Source organism: Hydra vulgaris, chromosome 14 (assembly GCF_038396675.1).
Source record: "Hydra vulgaris chromosome 14, alternate assembly HydraT2T_AEP".
Taxonomy (NCBI): domain Eukaryota; kingdom Metazoa; phylum Cnidaria; class Hydrozoa; order Anthoathecata; family Hydridae; genus Hydra; species Hydra vulgaris.
In genome coordinates, this window is record NC_088933.1 from 6785001 (window position 1) to 6797546 (window position 12546).

The window sequence follows — 12546 nt, forward strand, 5'->3', positions numbered from 1 at the left end:
GAAAGACTATTATATAAGGTTTATGAGCTCCTTCTACTCTTAACCATAAATAAATTGGGGTTTGTATTGTAGCTTTCTTTCTCTTTGGCTTTCACCACGACTAACAAGTTGTGAACCTCTAGTAATAAAATGCTATGATTAATCTTTATTTAATTATACAGTTTCTCAGATGTTATGGTTTCACTATGATGTTTTGTGACTTCAGGCAAGTTTTACCTGACCTTCACATAAAAAATCAAAAATTTATTGTTTTGTTTCAATATGTTTAACTAGTTTTCTATTGTTGTCTATAACTTCTTTAAGATTGATAATCAGCTTAAATAAAGTTCCTTTTACCTAAGAAAAAGATATAATAACTACAACTTTAGGTTGATTAGCTGGAGGTAATTGCATAGCTTATTGCCTAAGGTTTCATACTCTATCTATGATTGAGTCAGGTTCACTATTAATTTAAAACAAAAATAAAGTAAATATAAATTAAAAAACCGTTACCACCCATTCGGTCATTAAAGCAACTTTCATCTGTTAAATATCCTTCGCAAAGATTTCTAGACCTTGTTGCTATTTGTGGCTAATTTAAATTGTGGCTGTTTTATTTTCGGATCTCAGTGTTAATGGTTATTATCCTTTGATTTGCAAGTACTCAAATACTCAAATGCTTGGCATGCACATATGCTTATGTATCAATTCACCTATTTTGTTGTGAAATCAAGTTACAATCTGCTATTTTTTATCTGCTTTGTCTCTCTTTTCTTTTCATCAGTGTAAAGTCTCTCTCTGCCTCATGCCTTTTTTTGTGCAGTTACTTTAATCGTAATCATTTTTTTAATCTTTTCCAAAAGAACAACTTGCTAGAGAACAAATGTATTTTATTATTGCAAGGAATTGATGCAAAAATTGTTTGATGCTAAGATTCATTATTCTCAGTTTATTAAATCCATTTTATGCTCCCTATACGAAATTATGCTCTTAAGACTTTTAAAAAATATTTAACATAATTTATTGATTCTATATAAAATCCTATATAAAATTTTATTTTAAGAAAATATTTAATTTATTTGATTATTTTTTATATATATAAAGTTTAGGTATATGTAAAGTTTATATATATATATATATATATATATATATATATATATATATATATATATATATATATATATATAAAATTACTTTATATATATATAAAGTAATTTTACTTCTACTTTTAGTTTTAATTGATGAATTAAAATATGGATCCTTTGAACTTACCAACCTTTCACCATATCAATTATGTTGGTGTACATTGGAGCTGAAACTAAAATACAATACATCTATTAATTTAAATCAGAAACCTGTTGCTTTGGAATTTCGTAGTCGCAGTGAACGTGAGTTTTATAAACAGTTTAAAGATTAAGTTTTATTTCAGTTATTACTTCACACTTGGCAAAAAAAAAAAAGTTTATACTTCATGATGGTTCATTTATAGGTTCATTAGGAAGCTTTGTAATGGTTAGAAACTTAATATTGAAAATTTTTTTTTTTAATATTAAATTTTTTTTACCATCTACTATGGTACTGGAATCACCATTAACAAGAATCACTATTAACAATCTTGTAACTTGAGCAACTTGTAAATTTGCAATTTACAAGTTGCTCACCAAAAAGTGCTGAAAAGAAGCTCATTGTTAGGCTGTTGTGCGTAAAATAATTTCTATTATGAGGTTTTATACCACTGTTTACCATCCTTAAAAAGTCTTGCTTTTTTGCCTTTGTTCCATTTTGGAGATGCTCCACCCAGTTTCTACCACTGAGCTTTTGTGTTTATCTATATTGTTAGTGATAAAGTAAGAGGTGTACCAGATAGAAAATTTGGAATTCCGGCCGGAATGAGATTTGCCGGAATTGTTGATAAAATTCTGGTCTGAACAAGAATTATATTTTTACCCCCAACATTGAAAGTGAAAGCCTGCACCTCAGCATCGTGGCTACATAATATTTATTTATAACCTATAATATATATATATATATATATATATATATATATATATATATATATATATATATATATATATATATATATATATATATATATATATATATATATATATATATATATAACCTATTTCATTAACTTACTTCTTGTGTCATTTAAATCTAATATGTTGTTTTTATTTGTTTCTTATAATTTTATGTATTGAATGTTTTAACCTGCATAATATTTATATTTAAAATTATATCTTTGTTCTCTATTTTTCTATTTATGTTAAATTAATAAAAATTGAAATATTTACTGTATTAGGCATCTTATATTTTTAATTATTTAAAATTTAAGTAGTGGTGTGGTGTATTTAAGTATGTATGGTGTATTTGAGTATAAAATTTAAGTATGCGGTAGTGGTGTAGTGGTAGAGCGCTCGCTTCATAAGTGAGAGGTTCCGAGTTCGATTCCCACCACATCCCTGGTAGTACCGCGCTCAACATAGTGCGGCCGTGGTGCAGTAGTTAGAACGCTTGCTTTATAAGCAGGAGATCCAGGTTCGAAACGAGCTCTGGACATATTTTTGCGTCATGGTAAGGAAGGAGGCGTGAACTTCCTGGTTAAATGCACTTCTGCGGTGCTCTGTGACAAGACCGTTAGGACTTCTTGGGGCACCTAAAAAAAAAGTAAACAAAAAAAAAAATTGTTTCTCTGCACAGTGGCCTTGTTCGTCAAGGTTTGTGTTTCGGAGTTATAGAGTTGAGAGAGGGTTATAACCACAAGTAGCCTCCTCATCTGTAGTGGCCCTCTTGGCCTGGGGGGGGGATTTCAATTTTGAATTACAAAAGAAAAAAAAAGTAACATTTAAAATGAGACTATTCTCAGAGGGAGGTAACAGTTTTGATGAAAAAAGAGCTAGTTTGTTGCCCAAAACTGGATAGCAACTCTTTTTGCACCACAATATTCCTAAACTTCTAGAAATCCTTACATAATTGATTACTGCAAATAAACTTAAATTGTGTTTGTTAAGAGTTTTGTATTTTTTACCTAGGTTTACCTAGAGTTCTTCATTGCCCTGTAGGACAATGATTTTTTTACACAGTCTGTGTCATGTCTTGAAAAAAAAAAGTAAAAAATAAATTCTAGCATTCTGGTTTGAAATATTGCAACTCCATGGTTGACACCATGCATTTACATTATAAATACATGATCTCTCTCTCTCTATAAATATATATGTATATATATACTGGCAGCCAAAGGTTTCCAGACAAGAAAAATATATACAATATTTTAGTTAAAAGTTAAGTACAAATGTTTTCAATTATTTTTTTTTACTTCTGTTATTTAGTATAGAAAACATTTTTACATCGTATAAAAAATTAAGCAAAAGAAAAATAAATAAACTTAATAACTTTCTTTTTGTAAAAAACAAGCTCTTTGATTCTAAAATTTTGTTTGTAATTTTTGGTGATCGATTGACATGATCTAGAACTTTGTTTTGAATCATTATCCTGCATGAACACAAATCCAAAACCAATTTATCGTAAGCCAGATGGAATAGCGTTTCCTTCTAGAAAAATTTTAGAATTTTCTTTTTAGCATCCTCATGCCATCAATTTTTACAAGATCTCTAGTTGAAGTTAATGAAAAACATCCCACACCATCACAAACCCACCTCAATGTTTAACTATGTTTTTTCTTTAATTTTAGTTCATTGATCTTTGCTTTTGCTGTTCTTTTCACATAGACACATTTTTGGTTACCAAAAATACATTTTGTCAATCTTCTTTTATCCACAAACTGTAATTTTTGGCTCTCTTTAACTTTTTTAAGTAGAGGTTTCCTAACAGCAACACGACTAAAAAGCCCTGATTTTCTGAGACATCATTTTATTATTTTTTATTGACTTTCAACAAACAGTAATTTTTGGTACTGTCAGTCTTCTATTACAAATACTTATTAATACATTTGTCTGACCTTCATTTGATGTTGTTTTAGGTCTTCCTGCTCTTTTTTTATTTATAAAGTTTCTTTCCAACGTTTGACATTATCTTAAACAGTACCCTTTAGAACTTATAATTTTGTTGAAATACTATATGAATACTATATCAAAAACTTTCAAAATCTTGAGATATAGTTATTATTCCAGAAAGCTTTACAAAAGCTAAATGGGTTTTCTACCCATTTTTTAAATAATTTTTTGAAAATGTGGTAGTGGTGTAGTAGTAAAGCGCTTGCCTCATAAGCAAGAAGTTCCGAGTTTGATCCCCACCAGGTCCCTGGCAAACAGTGAACCCAGAAGGCAAAGTTTTGGAAATAGGATCACAACTAATGGTTATGAAATTCTAGAAAACTCATTGAGGACTTTTTAGAAAGATACTTTTTTGCTTGTTATAGGAAAATTTACATTTTTAATATTAAATTAAATTTGTATTCTGTCAAATTTGGATTTAAAATAATGTTAGTATAATAAAATTATGAGGAAAGAGTTCTAATGATTTAAACTTGCAATATATATTTGACGATAAAATGTGAAAATAGTAAAAAATGTAAATAACTTTTTAATTAATCATAAATAAGGTTTTCAAACATATCATCAAAATATCTCTTTGGTTTTGAAAACATATGCTCATGAGATTTGCTTGTATGCTCATTTGAACCACAATCTTGATATAACTTTGGAGGATGCAAATAAATAATTCGGTATAAAACACAAAGACATAATCTCTCTAAAAGACAGCTCATCACATCTGTAAGTTGTTCCAGATGCAATGTCTTACGAGAGAGAAGTTTTAAATAGTTTCTAATGTCTTTGTTGTTTGCTTCAAGACCTTCCTCCGATAAATTGACGAGGCAATAACCATCATTAACAATTATTAACTCGGCTGAATGATGAAGGACTCTATGAAGAGTGTGGATAATTTGTGCCCTTGGCATATTTATAATAATGTTAAGTGTAGCATTATTGCATAACTTCTGAAATTTGTCTATTTTAATTTTGCGCTGACAAGAAACTATATCAAGTATTATACTGATTTGAGAATCTAATAGCAACATGCTATCTTTGTACATAGGAGAGCATAGATCTTTTATGCTAGAAATTAGTGCTTCAGAAAAAAATCTACGTCCTTGTGACCCTGTTGTAGATTTCCCTCCCTTCTCACCAGAGTTACAACACATACCTAATCGCAGTTTAGTGTTTTTTTATTTAGTAATAACCCTGTCTTTTGCATTACGTATTGGTTCACCAAGTGGTCCAGTTTTTGTAACCTAAAGTCTATAATTTATGACACTGATAAAGTAGTTTTAAAAACCAGGTAGTGCTTTTTATATATGAATGTGTAATACATATGCTTTTTTGATCAGATTTGGTTTGTGGTTTTTTAGTCAGTCTTTTTCATGTGTCAAAATCTCCAGTTTTAAATGGAATGATACCATCCTTATTAATTAGCTTTTCATACAGCATCCAAGTTTCTTCTTATGATTGATTAATCGGAAATCCTTCACTAACTTTCCTAACATCTGTCCAACTGATGAGTCATTTAAACTTTAAATACTTTATTGTATCTTGAATATAATTTATGCCAAAAAGACAACACATTCCTTAAGCATTTAACTCTTCTTGTGCATTATCAGTAGTTATCTTGTGCATTATTAAATTTTGATTAATTTCTGTTTCTCTCATCAAAAACACAGGATGTAATGATCTCGATGCATTTGGTGAATAATTTTGCCACAGTGCCTTATTTTTACTATCTTGATGGCATATTAGTTTCAGACGAATAAGCTATATTGAAACATATTTGATTTGCTTTCAATCATTTCTTTTGATTTCATTGATACTTGTTGCCCTGCTCCATCATAACCATCCTTAAAACACATCTGATACTCATCGCTGTCTACTGGAATAAAAGAATCTTTAATTATATTCAAAACAGAATCAATTATCATTTTTACAAGCTCATTGTATTGAACAGAAACACCTCTTTAAGTCAAAAAGTAATATGCCTTTTGAAAAAAAGAAATCCATTGCTTTAATGCATTCCCTCAGTGTAATGGAATGCATTAAAACAATGGGTTCATCTATGCTAAAGATTTGTTAGCTTCAATAAAATGTGTGAATAAATCTATTTCTGTGTATTTTACATTTTTATTTTCCTCCATTACATTTATTTTTTATTTTACTTTATTTCTGTTGAAACAAATACAAAATCATATTAAATAACCAAATAAAAAATATAAAATTTTCATATTTGCAGCCAAAAATAAAATATTCACATATTTTAAGAAAAAAATAATAATCACTGTTCAACTTTTTTAAATCATGTAAATAAAAAAAAGTGCTAACTTGCCTCAGTTCGCTTTAAAATATTTGAAAAGAAGAAGTTAAATATTTTAAAAATGCATGACACAGTAGAGGCAAGTTAGCACTTTTGAAATAATCTAAGATTTAATCTGATTTTTTTGTAAAAAAACAACAACATAAATTTATAACATAATTACATAATTATCTTTTAAAAGCTTTGAAAAAAAAATAATAAAAAAATAACACATTTTTAATTTATTTATTCAAAAATATATTCCATATCAAATTAAAAACAACTTTTATATAAGTGGTTTATCAATTTTTATGTCAGTAAGTTTTTGAATGGAAACTAACTGAATTTACTAAACTTTTATAGATACACAAAAAAAAAAAAAAATTCATCAACTTCAAAATTGCATATCATCACTTAGAAATTAGCTAGAAACATAATTTTTTTTTTATTTATCCACAAATTTATCTGACTTTCTGAATAAATAATTTTTATAGACTTTCTCAAACAAATATTTTTTGTCTATTTCCACCTCTGGGCCCACTGTGTGATAGTACCACGCTCAACTTGTTTTTCCATCCAGCTGCCTTGTTCTTCAAGGTTCGTATTTTGGAGTTATAGAGTTGAGAGAGACAGTTGTAACCACAATTATAGTAGTCTCCTTGACTGTAGTGGCTTTCTTGGCCTTGGGGAGGTGAATTGACAATAAAATTAAAAAAGATTCATTTGAAATTATTTTTTCAATTCAATTCTATCTAATTTTCACTATACCAAGTTATAACTGACATAAACTTAATATATATATATATATATATATATACAGTAGCGTGCAAAAGTCCCCGGACAAGAGCATAACTTGAGATAACTTTTGAATGAAAAGTCCAATTTCTTTCAAATTTTCACTGAAATATCAAAAAATTGTTTACAAATCTAAAAACAAATGAATTTTTACTAAATCTAAGCAATTTAATCTTAAAACTTCATTTAATTAAAATATACGTGTGCAAAAGTATCCGGACAAAAAAAAAATTATGAATAAGATTTTTTTTTAAACATTTTTTAAATTGAAAATGCTCTATTTTAAAGTATTGCTTTACTACTTTGTGAAGAAGCCCTTAGCATTAATTGCTGCTTGACAGTGACAAGGCATTGAGTCCACAAGTTTCATAATCACAATAATTTTGATTTTTCCCATTCTTTTTTCAGAGTATTCAATAAATCACATTTACTTTTTAGTTTTTGACCTGAAATTTGTCAATTAATGAGCTTACATAGACATTCAACAGAATTAAAGGACTTTGCTAAGGCTATTCGATTAATCAAATTTCTTTGGTTTTGAAAAAGTTTTTCACAAGGGTTTAATTGTGCTTTGGGTCATTGTCCTTCTAAAACATCCTTCCTCAAGGCATTTTGTCTTTAGCATGTAATAGCATAACACTCTTAACTATATATTTGTACATATTTTTGTCCATTATGCCATCAATCGAATGGATAGGACTGATACAATCTCTATTCTAGTTAGCCCAGTTCATAACGTTTCGACTTCTGTGCTTTACTGTTGGTAGCTGAAATTTAGGATCGTTTTTATGGCCTTTTGGTCGACGGACATATCTAATATTATCAGATCCAAGTAACATAAACTAAAATTCATCACAAAAAAGTACTTTCAATTATTGTTTTCTTGCCCAAATCAAATGTTCATTAGCAAATCTTAAGCGTGCTTTTTGATTCTTTATATAAATAAAAAGTTTCTTTGTAGGGCGTCTTCCAAATAGATTTGCAGACCTCAAAAGATGTTTGATTGTGTCAACACCACATTTTTCATTACAAAGTTCTTTAATTTTAACGTTTACTAAGACAGCATTTTGCGTGGAACATTTTTCAGGGCTCGAGGATGGATATTTCTGCAGGATAATGACTCAAAAGACACTTCAACCCTTATAAAAGACTTTTTCAAAAATAAAAAAATTCAATCAATGGAATTGACATAGCAAAGTCCTGACTTTAATTCTATTGAACATCTATGGAAACACATAGATTGACAAATTTCATGTTGAAAATCAGCAAGTAAATGTGATTTATTGAATATTCTGAAACAAGAATGGCGAAAAATCAAAATTATTGTGATTATGAAGCTGTTGGACTCAATTCCTTGCCACTGTCAAGCAGTAATTAATGCTAAGGGCTAACCTACAAAGTACTAAAGCAATTTTCTTTAAAATAAAGTATTTTCAAATTAAAAATTGTTTAAAAAAAAATCTAATTCAAGTTTTTTTTTTCTGTCCTGATACTTTTGCACGCGGAAATTTTAATTAAATGAACTTTTAAAATTAGATTGCTTAGATTTAGTAAAAATTAATTTGTTCTTAGATTTGTAATCAATTTTTTGACATTTAAGGGAAAATTTGAAAGAAATTGGACTTTTCATTCAAAAGTTATCTCAAGTTATGCTTTTGTCTTTATATATTTCTTATTTAAGTATTATAGTCACAGTGATGAGTATAATTATTTATAATTTATTCATATTGATTTAAACTCTTTTAAATTTGACAAACCCTAATTTTATCATTTTATTAAACAGGTGTGTTTTAAAAAAATAAGTTGTTAGCAATAGCTGTTAATTATATAATAATAATTTTTAGGTCCTAATATTGTTCCAAAAATTTTTGTTGTTCACAATGGCTCTCGTAAAATCAGGCTAAAAGTAGAGGTAAGTTCACATATTTGGTTTATCAATTTTAGAAAAAAATTATAAAAAAACTATTAAAATGTTTTACTTTATTTTCTTGTTTTAACTTTTTTTTCTAAATTCTTTTTTTTTTTAATACTTCTTTTATTCATGATTTTTATATGGGTATTATGCATTTATTACATATTTATATGAGGCTAATATTCTCTTTTATATAGGGCTAACATTCTCATTTTTTCTTCTTTTTTGTAAAGGAGAACGCAGTATGAAACCTAATTAAAGTTTAAATTTTTATCTGTACTCAAAAATGAGGACATTATTTTATATTCTTTATCTTATCTACTTTTATTTAAACAATGTAAACATTGTTTTAATTTTGTTCTGTCTATTTATCGGTTTTGAAATTTTTTTTTCATACGGAAATAATTTATTTCAATAAACAACAGTATTTATGATAGAATAGTTGTTATTTTTATTGCATTGATGATTATGTTGGTTTGATCTCATTGCTAAATTTTGTTTGGATATGGATGAATTTTATAATAACAGTAATGTTGTTTAAAAATTCAGTTTCGTTTTTTCTTTTTAACAAGTTGTAATTGAAGTTTTTTAAATAAGAACTTTTACAACGATACTTGCTTTTATTGATAGCAAAAGATGAAACATATTAATCAGACCTGATTTTAATAAAAAATCAACAAGCTAGAAGTTTACTTCACGTAAAACAGTATGGTGTTAAAATAATAAAAGATTTGTTGGTAATATCTTGATAAATTATATCAAAGTTTAATTAACTCTAAACCTAATTTGCAAAGTTTATTTTGGATATGAACACAACTTGTCTCACTACTTAGGGATTCCTTTAACTACCTTTATGTATAATGTTCTAATTATTTAATTATGTTTATGTATTATGATATGATTTGTTCTTAGGTTTAATCTTAAGCAAGTTCTAGAGGTCAAACTAAACTTTTTTGTAATAAAGAAAACAATCTTTTTTAATCAAAAAAATTTTGACGTTTTTTACTATAATAGATTTTAAGTTCTATCCACTTCGAAGTTTGTGTCTACCCATTTTTTGAATGTTAATATCTACCCTCTAAATAGAGTGTGTTCTACTCTCTTATTTGTTATGATGTGACTTTTTTTTATTGCTTTTTAAGGCAAAGGTTGATAATCCGAATTTCGGAAAGTTAATTGGTTGCTATATTTACGTTACTCAGCTTCACAGAAAGCAATTTCAAAGTGCTGTTCAAACCACTAACTTGACTTTTCCATTAAGTGTTTTCAATTCTATTCTGATAAGGGATTTACTACCATGGACTTATTACAACATATCAGTGGTGGTATTCAATGATGACAATCTTTTATCCAACATAAGCTATTTACAACAAAGAACATCACAAAGTCGTAAGTAATTTTTAAGTTTTCAACAATTTACACAAGTAAAAACAAAACAAAAGAATTATTATTAACTTGTAAAAATTGTAATAATTTATTCAAAACAACTTTACATAACTTCAGCAGATATATATTTTGTTCATGAGTATACAATCTTAGTTTTCAAGGTTTTTTTACAAATAACATAAGATAATATAAATAGTGTCAAGTAATTTACACACACACACACACACACACACATACAGACACTCAGGCATGAAAGTGAATTTTATTTAATATAGTTATATTTACTTAATGATAGTAATATAATTAAAAAATAATAATGTTAACAAAAGTAATACAAATACATCAGTAATACTATATTAATGATAATGAATAGTATTACTAAAGTTAATAACAGTAAATCATTTATGTTTTTTTATATACAAATATGTAACAACAATCAATAACATAAAACCATATAGAATAAAACAACAAAAAAACCAAAGTTACATACAAACAAATTGTTTCTCTGCACAGTGGCCTTGTTTGTTGAGCTTTGTGTTTCTGAGTTGAAGATTTGAAAGAGGGTTGTAACCACAAGTAAATCAAAATATTAACAGGGAACTTTAAATTATTTATTTTGTAACTAAATAATTTAAAGTTCCCTGTTATTACTGTACCTTATTAAATCAACATAATGTTCTAGATTTTTCCAGCAATCAAATTTTTTGTACCTTTTAAATCGAAAATTATGTAATATATATATATATATATATATATATATATATATATATATATATATATATATATATATATATATTGTAGTATGGATATAAGTTTGAAATTATATATATTTTAAAAATTAAAAGAGATTTTTTCTTCGTTTTTTTTTTATTCAAATAAATCATATGTCTACCATATAAATTTATTATAAAGTAATGATAAATTAAAAAATTTAAAACTAAAATATTGAAATCAAAACAAGTGTTCATATGTATCAAAAAAAAAAGTATGGCCAAAATTAACAAACCACATCAACAAAATTAACTAATCATAAGAACAAAAAAATAAATAAAAAACAGAAAAATAAGAAAATAAAAAATTAACATTTTGTTGACAATCCTTTAGCTTTTAAGCTTTCATTGAACCGTTTCGGCGTAGAATTCACTAATTCATTTGCATTTTTTCATGTGGCGTTCTTTTCAGCATTACTCAGTTTTTTTTTGAATCAACCTCAACGTTCATTTCATCACTGAAAAGAATGTTGTGCCACATGCGCTTAGGCCAAATTTTATGAGCTATGTTTTTTTGATAGACATGGTTTTTTGCAAGCAGCTCGCCACATATAATTGTATTTTTGTAGTCTTGTACTCTTCTAATTGTTCGAGCACTAGCAACAACACCAGAAGCTTCCTGCCATTTTCAACTGAGATCAGTAGATGGTAACTTTCTATTTTTTTTCACTATACGAATAAGTGAACGTTCATTTCTTCTGGTGTTTTATTTAAATGTTCTGCAATTTTTTTCATTAAGATATTTTGTTCATTCATTGCTATGATTTTACATTTTATCATATTATCAATAGTTTTTCTAGTCATTTTGATTTTTTTATTACTGAAATGTTAATTAGATACTTAGAAATGTTGTAGTTAATTAGATACTAGCTTTACTATTTCATTTGCATAAACTTTTCAAATATTTATAAAAATTAAAAAAAAAAATTTATTAACAATTATTATTAATTCGCAAATAAGTTCAAAGTTTTACTCAAAGACAAATGTAGTTTTAAAAAATTTTGATATAATAGAATGGATTGTTAATTTTGGCCATTATAATTATTTTAGATTATGAGGTAAGAGTTAAAAAAACCCAGATAATTTGCGCATCGATTGATACTTTCATGAATATCTATACTTATTTGAAAGAAAATATGATCCTCATCAATTTACACTTTTTATATTTGAAAAGAGTCAAACAATCACTGATTTATTATCAATCAAAGTCGAATGATCTCAAAAAAATCATGGTGGATTGTTATTAATGGCCAATACTGTATATATATATATATATATATATATATATATATATATATATATATATATATATATATATATATATATATATATATATATATATATATATATATTATTAGAACTTATATATATTTTATTAGAACTTAGTTTAATAACATAAAACAC

General features: G+C 26.8%; 1 protein-coding gene across 1 annotated transcript in view; it reads left to right on the plus strand.

Moving 5' to 3' along the window:
* LOC100198986 (tyrosine-protein phosphatase Lar) overlaps positions 1 to 12546 on the plus strand; it is a 51320-nt gene that overhangs the window by 5775 nt on the left and 32999 nt on the right. The window contains exons 7-9 of the mRNA XM_065817678.1: positions 1212 to 1367; positions 8919 to 8986; positions 10129 to 10375. Of these exons, the coding sequence (XP_065673750.1) occupies positions 1212 to 1367; positions 8919 to 8986; positions 10129 to 10375 (471 nt within the window). The remainder of the gene's footprint in view (positions 1 to 1211; positions 1368 to 8918; positions 8987 to 10128; positions 10376 to 12546) is intronic.